The sequence below is a fragment of the Dendrobates tinctorius genome, unplaced genomic scaffold (assembly GCF_039654945.1).
Source record: "Dendrobates tinctorius isolate UK_male_01 unplaced genomic scaffold, ASM3965494v1 ptg000056l, whole genome shotgun sequence".
Classification (NCBI taxonomy): domain Eukaryota; kingdom Metazoa; phylum Chordata; class Amphibia; order Anura; family Dendrobatidae; genus Dendrobates; species Dendrobates tinctorius.
The window spans coordinates 6,644,608-6,659,881 of record NW_027361724.1 but is presented as its reverse complement, the minus strand read 5'-3'; the positions used below and the strand labels follow the sequence as shown (position 1 = coordinate 6,659,881).

At 43.3% G+C, this 15,274-nt stretch overlaps 1 protein-coding gene and 1 long non-coding RNA gene across 3 annotated transcripts in view; one reads left to right on the top strand and one right to left on the bottom strand.

Annotated features, from left to right (window-relative positions):
• The window catches only part of LOC141091765 (uncharacterized), a 77,256-nt gene extending 63,326 nt beyond the window's left edge, over nucleotides 1-13,930 (bottom strand). For both annotated transcript variants that reach the window (XR_012232568.1, XR_012232569.1), the window contains exons 1-2: nucleotides 13,821-13,930; nucleotides 4,633-4,723 (exon numbers count right to left, since the gene is read on the bottom strand). This is a non-coding gene — a long non-coding RNA (uncharacterized lncRNA). The remainder of the gene's footprint in view (nucleotides 1-4,632; nucleotides 4,724-13,820) is intronic.
• Nucleotides 1-15,274, top strand: part of CCDC141 (coiled-coil domain containing 141) — a 198,540-nt gene that overhangs the window by 78,691 nt on the left and 104,575 nt on the right. The window contains exons 7-8 of the mRNA XM_073577467.1: nucleotides 9,986-10,180; nucleotides 13,788-13,948. Coding sequence (XP_073433568.1) covers nucleotides 9,986-10,180; nucleotides 13,788-13,948 — 356 coding nt within the window. The remainder of the gene's footprint in view (nucleotides 1-9,985; nucleotides 10,181-13,787; nucleotides 13,949-15,274) is intronic.

Sequence of the window (15,274 nt, the reverse complement as noted above, 5' to 3'; positions counted from 1 at the left end):
AGATTTGGTGTTGTGTCCACGCTTGCAAGTGCATACTGGTTAAATGTCTAAGCATGCAACTGGTATTCAAATTTTTCAGATTTTTCCCTCGGCTAAAGGTCTTTGCGCACTTCTTACAGATAACCTTGGCCTGATCATGAGGATTTTGTTCAAAAAAGTGCCACACTGCACTCTTCCTACTTTGGCAGACATTTTGCGGCCTAGCACGCTGTGATCTTTTGACCCTCTGGACAAGCTGTCCAGCAACTCTTTTGATGTTTGGAACCTGTCTTTGGAGTGCTCCGGGCCTGCCAGATAACAGCTGTTGCGATGTCGATGTCTGCTGTGGATGCTCCTCATCTGAGCTATTGGAAGCAGCACCCTCTTCCCCCAATGGATGCCAATCTGGGTCAACAACTGGGTCATCCATCACCTCCTCTTCTATGTCATGTGCACCTTTCTCTGTGTCACCGTGTATGGTGGTATAGTGTGCGGGAAGGGGCACCTGAGTCTCATCAGGGTCAAAATCTGGCTCTGTACACTGCGAGGACAATGTAGTGCTCTGAGTGAATGTACCAGCAGAATCATCCATCAGCGGCTGTGCATCAGTGCACTCCATGTCAGATTCATCTTGGCCTGGGTAATTCACCATTTGACTTGATAATCCAGGCATGGTATGTGAAAACAGCTCCATGGAGTAATCAGTAGTATGGCCTGCGTCATCCTTCAATCTTGGTTGGGGTGAAGGACACAAGGAAAGGTGTGGTTCATGAACATGAGCCTCCAATGACGACTCAGTGCTTTTACTTTTTACAACTGAAGAAGAGGAGGCGATAGAGCTGGAGGCTGAGTCAGCAATGTAAGACAAAACTTTTTCCTGATGCTCTGCCTTTAAAAGCGGTTTGCCAACTCCTAGAAAACTAAGCGTTCGAGGCCTTATGTAGACAGACGATGACGCAGGGTCAGCACCTCCTGCATTCGGTCCTATTTTGCTCTTGCCACTACCATCAGATCCACCACCAACACCATCATTACCAGCTGCCAACCCCCGCCCAATTCCACGGCCTCTTCCACCAGCCTTCCTCATTTTTGGTAGAAATGTAGACAAAATCCAACAAACTATATAGTAATGTAAAACAAGGTACAAGGTGTCTATAGGACAGGGGAGATTTAGAATTTCTGCACACACTTGTGGACAGTGGACACTTTTGGATTGTGTGAGGCCCACTGATATCTGAGCGCTATGTGACACGCTCGATGGCACAGCTGCCTGTGACCAAAGTGACGAGAGGATAATGGAGATTTTGAATCTCTGCGCACACTTTTGGACACTGGACACTTGTGGATTGTGTGAGGCCCACTGATATCTGAGCGCTATGTGACAGGCTCGATGGCACAGCTGCCTGTGACCAAAGTGACGAGAGGATAATGGAGATTTTGAATCTCTGCGCACACTTTTGGACACTGGACACTTGTGGATTGTGTGAGGCCCACTGATATCTGAGCGCTATGTGACACGCTCGATGGCACAGCTGCCTGTGACCAAAGTGACGAGAGGATAATGGAGATTTTGAATCTCTGCGCACACTTTTGGACACTGGACACTTGTGGATTGTGTGAGGCCCACTGATATCTGAGCGCTATGTGACAGGCTCGATGGCACAGCTGCCTGTGACCAAAGTGACGAGAGGATAATGGAGATTTTGAATCTCTGCGCACACTTTTGGACACTGGACACTTGTGGATTGTGTGAGGCCCACTGATATCTGAGCGCTATGTGACAGGCTCGATGGCACAGCTGCCTGTGACCAAAGTGACGAGAGGATAATGGAGATTTTGAATCTCTGCGCACACTTTTGGACACTGGACACTTGTGGATTGTGTGAGGCCCACTGATATCTGAGCGCTATGTGACACGCTCGATGGCACAGCTGCCTGTGACCAAAGTGACGAGAGGATAATGGAGATTTTGAATCTCTGCGCACACTTTTGGACACTGGACACTTGTGGATTGTGTGAGGCCCACTGATATCTGAGCGCTATGTGACACGCTCGATGGCACAGCTGCCTGTGACCAAAGTGACGAGAGGATAATGGAGATTTTGAATCTCTGCGCACACTTTTGGACACTGGACACTTGTGGATTGTGTGAGGCCCACTGATATCTGAGCGCTATGTGACACGCTCGATGGCACAGCTGCCTGTGACCAAAGTGACGAGAGGATAATGGAGATTTTGAATCTCTGCGCACACTTTTGGACACTGGACACTTGTGGATTGTGTGAGGCCCACTGATATCTGAGCGCTATGTGACACGCTCGATGGCACAGCTGCCTGTGACCAAAGTGACGAGAGGATAATAGAGATTTTGAATCTCTGCGCACACTTTTGGACACTGGACACTTGTGGATTGTGTGAGGCCCACTGATATCTGAGCGCTATGTGACACGCTCGATGGCACAGCTGTGACAAAAGTGACTAGAGGATAAGGGAGATTGGATTGCTTTTAAAAAAGCAGTTTGGGGAGCAGTGGGTAAACAGCAATGCCAGCGTGTCAGGAAGCCTTAAAAGGCAGCCCAACAACCAACACCACTGATACACCACTATATAGCCTCCCCTTGCACTGCACACACAGTGACTTGTGTGTTGTGCAGGCCAAATCGCTAGCAGCAGAAGCAGTTTTTTTGTCTTCTTCCCTGCCTAACGCTCTCCCTACAGAATCAGCAGCAACCTCTCCCTATACTAAGATCGGCAGAAGTAAGATGGCGGTCGGCGTGCACGCCCTTTTATACCCCCTGTGACGCCCACCAAAGCAAGCCAATCACTTGCATGCCCTTCTGAAAGATGGTGGTGACCCGTGCCTAGGTCATCACGTTGCCCACAGTGTCCGTGGATCCTGATTGGCTGAAAAAGAGCGCAAAACAAACTTTTGAAACACGACTTTGGCGCGTAAGTCGCCGACCTCGTGGCCGACCTCATCCTAGGGTCGGGTTTCGTTTCATGAAACCCGACTTTGCCAAAAGTCGGCGACTTTTGAATTTTTTCGACCCGTTTCGCTCAACTCTACATGTGAGGAATGCCTGTTTGTTAGGGAATTCCAACATGTATTCAGCTTGTCTAGCAGCCGCAAATCATGCAGCTGAGACGACGAAAACTAAATCTCCGAGTACGCCAAAATACTCGGGGAACACCTGAGCATGCTCGGAGAGACCCGAGCAACAATGCTACTCGCCCATCACTAATTGCAAGTAATACTCTTGATACTGAACAGATCACTAGATCCTGCCAGCATTAGTGCCTCTGCACTCCTCTGACATTACAGAGAAAAAGTTACTTTTGCTTGCAGCACAGCACATACTTCAGGCTAATGGCACAACCATGTTGCTGATTCAAGCCATCGATTATCAGGAGAACACTGCCTCACACAGGCATGAAGCTGGGAGGCAGTGAAGCAGTGTGCTCTCCAAATCAGAACATGGGACAACCCCTCTAATGGGTCATTGTATCTGTTAGTATACTGACTCTATAATTAGACTACGAGTGTGGGGGCTCTTGAGGCACCGTTTCTTGGCTGTGACTGTGTACCAAACAGAGTCCAGATCCAACTTCAGTTAACTTTACTCAACACTTGACACAGCTCGTCCAGTTCACATACTGAGACAGCATACAGTTCCTTACACGGTTTGACATTCTCTGTCCCTGTGCTGTCCCTAGCCTCCATAGGAACGCTGCCGGGTCACACCATACTTCCCAGCAGGGCTGCCACTAGGAATTTCAGGGCCCCATACTGGCAAAATTTTCGGGGCCCCCTTGGGACTCCGCCCAGGCTCCACCCCAGTCTTCCACCCTTCGAACTGTCCACAGTCCCACTGCTCTCTCTCAGAAAAACTCCACTTCTCACCAATCGCACATTAACAGTTCCCATTTACAGATCACATACATAGCCAGCAGCTCTTGTTTTGGCCAAAAGATTTTTTAAATCTGCCACCACAACAAGGTAGACTCTTTTGGCTAGGCCCCACTCTACTCTAACTTATTAAGCATTTGTTGAAATATCCAATACAATTTAGGTATATTTTTTATTTATTTTTCAATTTTTAAAATGACCAATAATATCACATCCAAAGGGACAAATACCAGTGCACCACATTCAGACACCATATTACCACCACATGGTGACCAATAATATCTCATACAAGGAACAAATACCACCACACCATGTCCAGACCACATATTACCACCCCATAGTGACCAATAATATCACATACAAGGAACAAATACCACCACACCATGTCCAGACCACATATTACCACCACAGTGACAGAATAATAGCACATAAAGGACAAATACCACCGCACCATACCCAGACCACATATTACCACCACAGTGACAGAATAATAGCACATACAAGGGACAAATACCACCACACCATGCCCAGACAACATATTACCACCACATGATGACTGAATACTACAATACTGATCATTAATAAAAATAAATAATGCGATCACCATAAGTGCCATTATACACAGGAGATCTGTACTTAGTATTCAGTGTCTGGGTATAGGTAATACAGTGATCACCGGTGACATCATGCACAGGACCTCTGTATATGGTGTATAGTATCAGCGTGCAAGTAACACGCTGACTCACCAGTGACGTCTCTAGGTGAAGTCCTTCAGCTTTGCTTTTCATCTTTCATCCAGCACAGACTGCCATCACGTCTTCCAGCCAGGGCTCGTCTCTGCAGGAAATAACACAGTTATCTAGAGCACCGCTTGCAGAACACATTGCTTAATTTTTTCCCAACTTCTACACTACACCAGATGAAGCAACAAAGGCAACAGTGTTATGATGAGTCACCGAAGGAGGAAAAAACAAAATACCAGCTAAGTCCAGAAAAACCAGAGAGGTTGGCAGCTATCGGATTGCAGACCCCTGAACCTATCCACAACAACTAGCAGTAGCCGTGGGGGGTTCCTACGGTGCCCTAGACCCCTTGATCACAGCCGGAGAGCTACATAGCCTAAAGACAGAAAGGGGAAAAACTAAACTGCCCCAGAGCAGACCCCAAAGCAATAGGCAGCCCCCAACATATAATGACGGTGAAGCAAGATGAAAACACAAACACAGATAGAAAGATAGGTTGAGCAAATGATGGGGCCCAAGCTAACTACATAGGACAGGATAGGAAAGCTGCTGTCTGCCATCCGCAAAAACCCTATCAAAATGAGCCAACCGACTGATAGGAAAAACAGGCCCTGAAGTCGCTAGGCTTCAAAAGACTATATCAGCACTCAGGTATATTCTGAAGACAGAGCAAAAGATCAACAGATCAGAGACAAAAATGGAATTCAGCTCACCCCTGGCCGGGGATGGCAGAACTCCCAAAAAACAAGGCAAGACAAAAACAAAACTGAAGAGTACAAAGCAGAGCAGAAAAACTTAGCTTTGAGATGCAGGTATGGGTATGATTTCTGTCTACATTTGGCATAAGTCAGGAAATGACAACACTGTCCATTAGGTATATATTTTCTAATATATGCCTTTTGCATGCTTTACATATATAAAGTCACTATATGTCAGCATATCAATATCTTTTCTGTATTGTAAATCATATTTAGTACAGTTTCACATTTTATGTTAAGACACATTTCGTACATGTACCACTTATACTTCTCCTCAGCATAAATGAGTGCTTATCTACCAAGGGCATGGAGTGATGGCAGTATCTTGTTTTTCAATATAGATAAGTACATCTATAAATTCATGATACCATCAATGAAATGTAGCTCCCCAACACCATCACCACTTATGCAGCTCCACATAAGGCCACTGCCACCACCATGTTTCACTGTAGGGACAATGATTTTTTCTAAATGGACCACCTCAAAACCAGGCTTTGATGTTTAATGGAAGACTTCCTTTCATATCTCCTAGCTCTTGACCCAGGAAGGCCTCGTCTCCTGCAGTGGCACACTTCAACACTTGCAGTAGTGTCCTTCCTGGATGGTGGCTTAGATCTTTCTGGCTTTCTGCTCATCAGCTCTTCAGGTTGCAGACACTCGACCCAGGCCTTAACATCCTGTGCTACATTTAAATGTGAACCTATGCTGGCTTCCCATGCACACTCTCCGGTCAGTCTCGCATGGAGAAGAAAAATTCTGTGGCATAAATTACTCAAACTGGAGAACTACCCAATATTTAGTAAAACTAATTACAAAGTGCCAAAAAAAAATATACAAGGGGTTGAGTGTCAAAAGTCCATTTTCAACCCTCTCAGAAGCTTTCAATTGGCTATATATTTCCTTAATTTAAATCAATTGAGTTACCGTATATCTCCAGTCTGAACAGAAACTGTATAAACTGTCCTTATGGATTTTGCGCTATTATGTGGTATTTCATGATTCTATTATTCACCGTTGGCCTCTTCAATGGCTATACAAATAATAAATTGGGTTCTGTGTATTATTTGTTATATTGTACACACACAGTACATACATGCATACAAGTATATTTCAAAAGTTTGCCATTTCCACAGTTTCCGAAGACATTAAGCATTTCTAGAAACCTTATCTGAAAAACAAGCTCATTTCCAACAGTAAATGTGCATAATAAAGCTCCATTTTGTAAGGATACCACAGAGATAAGAAGAGATAATGGTGTCGCCTGAGGAGAGAACAGGTGGAAGTACATTTTCTATTACAAGTCAGCTAATGGGCAGAAAAAGTAATGAGCGTGGAGAAGTTCAGTACCAGACGACCAGTTCTGTGACAGGAAAGTGCCTCGTTTCTATAAAGACATAATAAACACATAAAATACGTACATATACCTAGTTTTACCATCATAGACAGATTTTAATAAGAAAGGTGTATGGCTAAGACAATTTAAAAAATGTGCCATGCTTGTTAAAGATGATCACTATACACTACAGACTAGTTGGCAAATACATTATACTGTGTCTGACATATTGAGAAATTGGTCACAATTTGTGCTATTTTTGTAACCATATGGCAAAGTCTAGATTTTCCATGAAAGGCACAACTGATATTTACCCCAAACAGTAAGTTATTGGAAGGCCCTATCGAGAAGTCAGATATGATAATATTCACAAGACAGGTTTTTTTGCTGAACGATGGTCCGCATATAATGCTCTGGTCCGTTTTGTGGACTAAACTTGCCTTTTCAAGTGAATGGGTAAGTGAAAAACAAATTGGCCAACACACAAATGGCATCTGTTTGCTTTCCATTTTTTTTACTGACTGCTCAATTTTTTGCATCTTAAATAAAATGTAGGATGGCATAAGGATGGTTAAAAAAAAAAAAACCCAGACACACATGACAAAATGGTTAAAAAAAAAAATCAGCACACAGATGAAAAACAGTCCTTAAATGGATGGGTTAATAAGACTTGAGGGCAGTTCCAGGACAAGGAGTAGGCACCTGCCTAGGGTGCTACCACCCACCTCCCCAAGAGGGCACATTTAAAAGAAAAAAAAACCTGACAAACCTAAAAACCTGTGGCAGCCCGACACCTTCTTCCGGCCACAGGCTTGCAGCACACTGACAGACGTGACACCACTCACCCCAGTTATCACTCACTTCCTGCTCTCAATTGCATTCGCGTCTGTCAGATGCAAACACAATTGCTGTGAGTGCCACTCTGGACAGGAGCAGAGGCCCTGCAATTAGCACCCTGCTCCACTGGGAACTCCAAAAGAACACAGGCCACTTCCATCCTGCTCACTGCAGGATACGGCGCACCCAGGTGACATCGGATGGCATGGTAGTGACATCCAGCGCCTACTTCTGCACCAGACATAAAGGGAGACGGAGACTGTGCTGGACTGGGAGCCTGTGCTAGATGAGTATAAGCTTTATTTTTCTTATTTTACTCACTATGTGGGTTGACCGTGGGGACGTTACAAAGGGGATGGCTGGGAGGATGTCACAAAGGGGCTGGCTGGTAGGACGTCACAAAGGGGATGGCTGGGAGGATGTCACAAAGGGGCTGGCTGGTAGGACGTCACAAAGGGGCTGGCTGGTAGGACATCACAAAGGGGCTGGCTGGTAGGACGCTACAAGTGGGACAAGCAGCGGGGACATTACAAGAGGAGGAGCTGGCTGTGTGGACATTACAGGAGGTACTGTGGGGAACACTGTACTATACTATGTGTAGAGGGTTGTGGTGGACATTGTACTGCATAGGGGGCTATAGTGGAGTGGACATCTTAGTGTATATTGAGGGGCTGTTATGAATGTAGTGTATGAGCAGCATAGTGACATCACACCATGTAGGGGGACAGAGTGAGAAGGGGGTACAGTTTGGAGAGGACAATGTGGTAGGCAGTATGAGGGCATAGTGTGAAAAGGGGCACAGAATGGATATAGAGAGAGGGCAGTGTGAAATGTGGGCACAGTATGGAGAGAGAATATCCCATTGGGAGAATGTGTGAAGATAAAAGGAGTGTAAGGGAGAACATTGGAAAGCAGACACCCATGGTATAGGCCAAGGTACGTAAGGGCTGATGGTGTAGCGTTTACAGTTGATAATGGAAAACAGTGTGGTGGTTATAGCTCCAAAGAACAGACAGTGTGGAGGCCATATATCATAGGAGTCTTACTTAGGGCATAGTATGGAAAGATTTTTTTATGCAGAGGGCATTATAATGACACTCTTATTTTTAAAGGCAATATGTTGGGATGTGCAGCAGAAGATCGGAGAAGAGGGAAGTCTGCAGAGACTAGCTGTGGATGTGAAAAGTCATCATGGCATTTGATCAAGATGGAGACGAGAAGAAGAAGAAATGACTCCGAGAACGTCACCTACAAGGTGAAACTGTATGTAATGTAATGTGTAGGAGTATGGATGTAAATGTGTACTTGTTGATACTGACTATGTCTCACCACTACTGTGGTTCCTGTATGGTCCAAAGTGTGATAATAACTAATAACAACAACTCCCAGCATCTCCTTGCCATTATTAAAGATATACTGGGAATTGTAGGTTTATGAGATATAAATGTATTTTGCCCTGACATTATAACTGATTGCTGTTCTAAACTGGGTGATGTATTTTTGTAGGGATGGTAGTTCTGGTGGTGTATTCATGTACTGGTTCTGGTGATGCAGTCATGTACCAATAAAGATTATAGTGATGCATTAATGAACTAATTATGGTACTGGTTATTCATTCATTTGCTGATAGTGTTTCTAGAGCCGTATTCATGTACTGATGGTGGTTCTAGTCACCTATTTAATTAATGTTGACTGTTCTGGTGCCATATTTTTGTACTATTAATGGCTCTGATGTTTTATTTATGTACCGATGATGATTTTGGCTTCATATTCATGCACTGATGATGGTTCTGAACATCAACTTCATGAAAACATTAAAGGCACCAACATTCTTACTTGAATACGTCGCTAGAACTACTATATGTACAGGATACAGGAATACGGCACCAGAACCATCATCAGTTTTGTTGCAAACTATATTTATCACTTGACGGATGTAAAAACCATCAGACATATTTTATCTTATATGGGGTCTGTTTAGTTTCCATTAGGGTATCCGCCAAATGCTGGACATCTTAATTTAACCGTGTTTAAACAATGAATAATTCTACATCTAACTTTGAAAACACACTCCTTATTGACTTTCACCCCTAAAATGCACAACTTTTTTTTAAAATTTTTGCTGGTATTTTCACGTGAAAAAAGTAACAGTTCTAGGGAAAGAGGTTATCAGAGTGGGATGGGGGGGCATGAGGTTACCTGTTACCTTAGTCTCTGACCCGTTTCTTTACTTGTGGGCTGAGGGTTCATCAGGAGGGCACTATCGGCTTCATCTGCCTAGGGCACCAAAATATCTTGACCTGGCCCAGCTTGAGGGTGATGTCCCATGTGGCCGACTGGCTTATAAATGTTTATAAATGGTCATGCCATGGGAACTTGTGCTACCTACATTGCTAGGATCTGACTTGACTTTTCTTTCTTTTAAAAGGAATGGACTTCATCCTTTCACAAGTTGAAATCGGAAGTTGATGATCTGGCTGCCCTGAAGGACTGTACAGATGTGGAGAAACTAAACAGCGCATATGAAAAATTAAATGCACTCCATGATGAATACTGGAATCTGATGGATCACAGACAAGCCCTTTTACTGGAAGCCAATCATTTTTTTAACTGCGTTAACAAGGTAGGCAGACAGGAAATGTAATGCTTGGCTTGCGCTTCTAGTAATGGAAATGCTTTTAGTAGCAGTATAACAAATTTTAAAAGTTTTTCTTTATAACTTTACCTGTGCAGTATAAATTAATACAAAGCTGGGTGTAGCGTGTATTAAGCTGCAAAGTTGGAAATGTCTACATTTTTGGGGTATAACTAAATATGACTGAGGCTATTACGTTGAGGACTTGTCACTTAACGCTTAAACTGCTGAACTGGAAGAAGTTGACATGCTCACAAACAGCCTCCCAATGGGTTCGTTCATACAAACGTACGCATTTTCGGTTCGAGTGCTGTCCTTGGGGAAAAAAAAAGCCTAACAGAACTCGGAGCAGCGTTATTCAATGTGGCAGTGCAGATAAGCGATTTTTTTCTTACTGACGGAATCTGCAAGTGAAAAAAAAAAACTCAGCATGCACTAGTTTCTTCTGTAAATCAGATGATACTTGCCCATTCGAGTTTATGTGTGCGCAAAAAAAAAAAAAAAAATCGGATGCCATACAGAGCTACAGTAAGGCATCTTTTTTAAGGATACATTGCAATTCTGTAGCATAGGAAATTGTACATGTGGTTTTATTATTATTATTATTATTTATTGTTATAGCGCCATTTATTCCATGGCGCTTTACATGTAAGCAGGGGTATACATAATAAAAACAAGTACAATAATGTTAAACAATACAAGTCATAACTGGTACAGGAGGAGAGAGGACCCTGCCGGCGAAGGCTCACAATCTACAAGGGATGGGTGAGAATACAGTAGGCGAGGGTAGAGCTGGCCATGCAGCGGTTTGGTCGATCGGTGGTTACTGCAGGTTATAGGCTTGTCGGAAGAGGTGGGTCTTCAGGCTCTTTTTGAAGGTTTCGATGGTAGGTGAGAGTCTGATATGTTGTGGTAGAGAGTTCCAAAGTAGGGGTGATGCGCGAGAGAAATCTTGTATGCGATTGTGGGAAGAGGAGATAAGAGGGGAGTTTTCTAAATGATTGTTAGCTATTGCAGTAAAAAAAAAAAACGCATTGTACACAGACGGCGAGTAAGAAAAAAAAAGTCCAAGATTTCTGGATGAAACTCTGAACGTTTTTTTATCTACTTGTGTGAACCAACCAAAGATGTAAGTGAGGGGATTGAAGAAAAGCTCTGACAACCTCTTTAGATCTCATTCAAGTTCTAGCCGTGGTTTTCATGGATAACACTTGTACCTAGTATAGTCTATGGAGCTGTTCACATGCCCAATTTTTATTAGCGGACAAGGTGGTCCGCACAAAATCGTGAAAACATGTCCGTTGTTGATCCGAGTTTTGAATCGAAGTCAGCAATGCAAGTCTATGGATCTGTGAAAAACTATCGGACAGAACACGGAAGCCACCCATATGCCATCCTGTCTTCATGGACTGCTAGATAGAAGCTTAAAAAAACCAAAATTTTTTCCCACTCACCTGAGAAAAGCTGAAGAAAATCTGAATTTTTTTTCTCTTAGTGAAAAAAAAACCAAAAACGAGCATCTGAATAAGTCCTGAACCGATCAGTCCTCTTCAATCACAGCTCTAATCACATGCCGGCAAAGGAAATGCTATCCAATGTTCAGCATCAATTGGAAGATGGCCAGCAGTGGCCCAGAGCATGTAGCCGAATATGGGGGCACCTATATTACAAAGCTGTATAACTTACTAATTTAGACATAGGCAACAATATTTTATTTAGCTAAAGAATCCATTTAACCCCTTCACCACCATGGGTTTTTCTGTGCTTGAGTTTTCGTTTTTTGTTCCCCTTCTTCCCAGAGCCATAACTTTTCCATTTTTCCATCAATATGGGCATGTGAGAGCTTTTTTTTGCAGGGAAAGTTGTACTTTTGAATGACACCTTTGGTTTTACCATATAGTGTACTGGAAATGGGAAAAAAAATTCAAAGTGTGGTGAAATTGCAAAAAAGTGCAATTCCACAATTGTTTTAGGAGTTTTTTTTACCATGTTCAGTACATGCTAACACTGACTTGCCATTATGATTCTCTAGGTCATTATGAGTTCGTAGATACTAAATATGTAATGGTTCTTTTTCTTTAAGTGATGGAAAAAAATCCAAAATTTGTAAAAAAAAAAAAAAAAAAAAAAAAAAAGTGTCATTTTCAGAGATCCGTAGCGTCTCCATTTTTTCATGATCTGGAGCTGGGTGAGGGCTTTTTTTTTGCGTGTTGAGTTGATATTTCTATTAATACCATTTTGAGGTAGATACAATGCAATGTTGTGGTGATGTGGTGACCGAAAAAATGTAATTCTGGAGTTTTGATTTTTTTTCTCGTTACGCCATTTACCGATTGGATTAATTCTTTCCATGTATTGACAGATCAGGCATTTCTGACCTCAGGGGTACCACATATGTATATATTTTTAAAAACTTTTTTTTTTTTAAACTTTTTACTGGCTTCAATGGTCTCCATGGGAGACTAGAAGCTGCTATCCTCCGATAGCCTGTGCTACACATAGTAGGGCCCTAACTCATCGCTATCCAGCAATGACAACCACAGGGGTCTCCTGCAGACCCTGGGTTTCATGCCAACCCATTGGCATCCCACAATCATGTGACACGGTTGTCGATGGGCGGAGCTAATGACGTGCTTCCGGCATGATCATGTTAAATGTCACTGTCAGAGATTGACAGCGGCATTTAACATATCATCACCCTCAGGTGAATCATGATTCCATCCGAGGCTGTTAAGGGCACATGTCAGCTGATGAAATCAACTGACATATGCCAGAAAAGTTGGCGGCTCAGCACTCGAGCCCACATCAAACAGGAGGGGGGCAAGTTGCAAACTATGACACACATATACGCCATAGGCCAGAAAGTGGTTAAAATACATGTAAAACACAAAAGCAGGTTAATAGAACAAGTGCTAGTAAGGCCTCATTCAGACATTTGTGTAGCACGTATATGATCCAGCCGCCTTTTTCACTTATACAACACATACACATTATAATCTATGGTGCTATTCATATGTCCGTGTTTTTTCCATGTAGAACTCATGGAGATATGTCCGTTTTTTCAGCAGCACAGATGACAAAAGGCAATAAACCCAAATGGTACACGGATGGCATCCGTGTGTTGTACATGTTTAACATTAAAGTATAGGAGAAGCTTTGTGATTTATTTCTATATCAATACCGGAAAAACACTAAAGACACTGATGAGGAAAAACGGACACACAGGCCAAACACTGATGACACCGGAACCATTTTTTCACTTATGTGTCTGAACACAGACATGTCAATGAGGGTTTATTCACACACATGCAATACCTTTATTTTGGGTTAGGATTTTAATGACTCCTGTCCATCCTTTGGTGTACCCATGCGTTGGTACCAACAATAGTCCTTATCAAAGCCCCTTACACAGGGCACCGTATGTATCCACCTGCTGACAATCACTGAACGATCACCGTGTAAATATGATACAGTTTCACGACAGGAGGATGTGAGGATTTCATCAGTATGGTGTTATGATCTCATGGGATTTTGTACAGTACCAGAGGTGGCAAGGTCATGGGAATTCATCCGGATATATTGTAATATTTCTCAGGCGTTTGACAAGCTCGGAAGCATGGAGTCCTACCTGAAGATGCAAATTGTAAGCGTGAATGAACTGGCTGCAAAGCAAAAGGAAGCAGAAGCTGAGATCCAGAGGTGTACTACTGAGGCTTTCCACCAGGGGCAGGCTCTTCTACAGAAATCGCCCTTCAGGTCAGGTTTTTCTTGTTAATGATAAGTACAATAGACAATAACATTTAGGATATAATTAAGAATTACAACTGCATTTCTGGCAGGAAGGGTAGGTGCACACAATGTCTTTATTACTACAGTGGATGTGCTGAGATTTCCGTAGGTGAAGCTGCCTCAGAAAAAAAGCCAGCGGTATTTTTTTCTGAAACAACTTTGCTGGCAGATTTTCTGGTTTCTTTTCCTTGTAGTTTAAATGCCTGAAAAAAAAATCTAATCTTTTAAGCCAGTATGCTGGCATAAAAATCTTTGAAAAGTTGCATAATTTTGGCCCAGCTTGATGTTGGTCTAGTCGTAAGACCTGCAGCCAGTCCATGCATTAATTGTCCAAGCTCAGACTGATTTGCACGGGTGTATGCATAAGCACTTAAGATATGTTCGCACGTTGCATTTTTTCTGCAGGCAAAACCTGCTCTCTTTGCAGTAAACTTCCAAAACACACCGAAAAAGTGAACGTCCGCACAGCGAGGGAACCAACTCTCTGCACAGGTGTCATGCAGTAAAGCCGCAATTATGCGTTCAGCAATATGCGCTCCATAAGGGCAGTTTCACACGTCCAGAAAATTCCGGTACAGGAAAAAACGGTACCAGAGCTGTCCTTGTGCATACGTATGCCATCCGTGTGCTGTCCGTATGTACCATCTGTGTGCTGTCCGCGTGTCCGTGTTTTTGAAAAATTATTTTCAATGTTAAGCCTTTGACTTTTAAAAACGCACACGGATTGCACACGGACAGCATCCGTGTGCGGTACGTGTTTACACAGACCCATTGACTTGTATGGGTCCGTGTGATCTGTGCTGTTGCACAAAAATGGACATGTCAGCGTGTTTTGCACATGGACACACGGTCCGTGAAAACACGCTGACATCTGCATAGACCCATTCATTCAAATGTGTCTACATGTGTCAGTGTCTCCGGTACGTGAGAAAACTGTCACTACACGTACCGGAGACACTGACGTGTGAAACTGCCCTAAGCCAGGGTGCCTCTCCAAATCGAGCAGCCACAATAGATTCCAATAAAGAAAAAAATGGATGGCACTCACCGGTAAAAGTCACTTTTTATTCCAATATTTTAAAACATCGGCGTCTGGAAGATGGGAGCAGGAGTGGAGGAGACGACGGCCATTTCGCGCTGCAGTAGCGCTTCTACGGGTCAAACCTGTAGAAGCGCTACTGCAGCGCGATATGGCCGTTGTCTCCTCCACTCCTGTTCCCGACGCCGATGTTTTAAAATATTGGAAAAGTGACTTTTACCAGTGAGTGCCATCCGTTTTCTTCTTCATTGGAT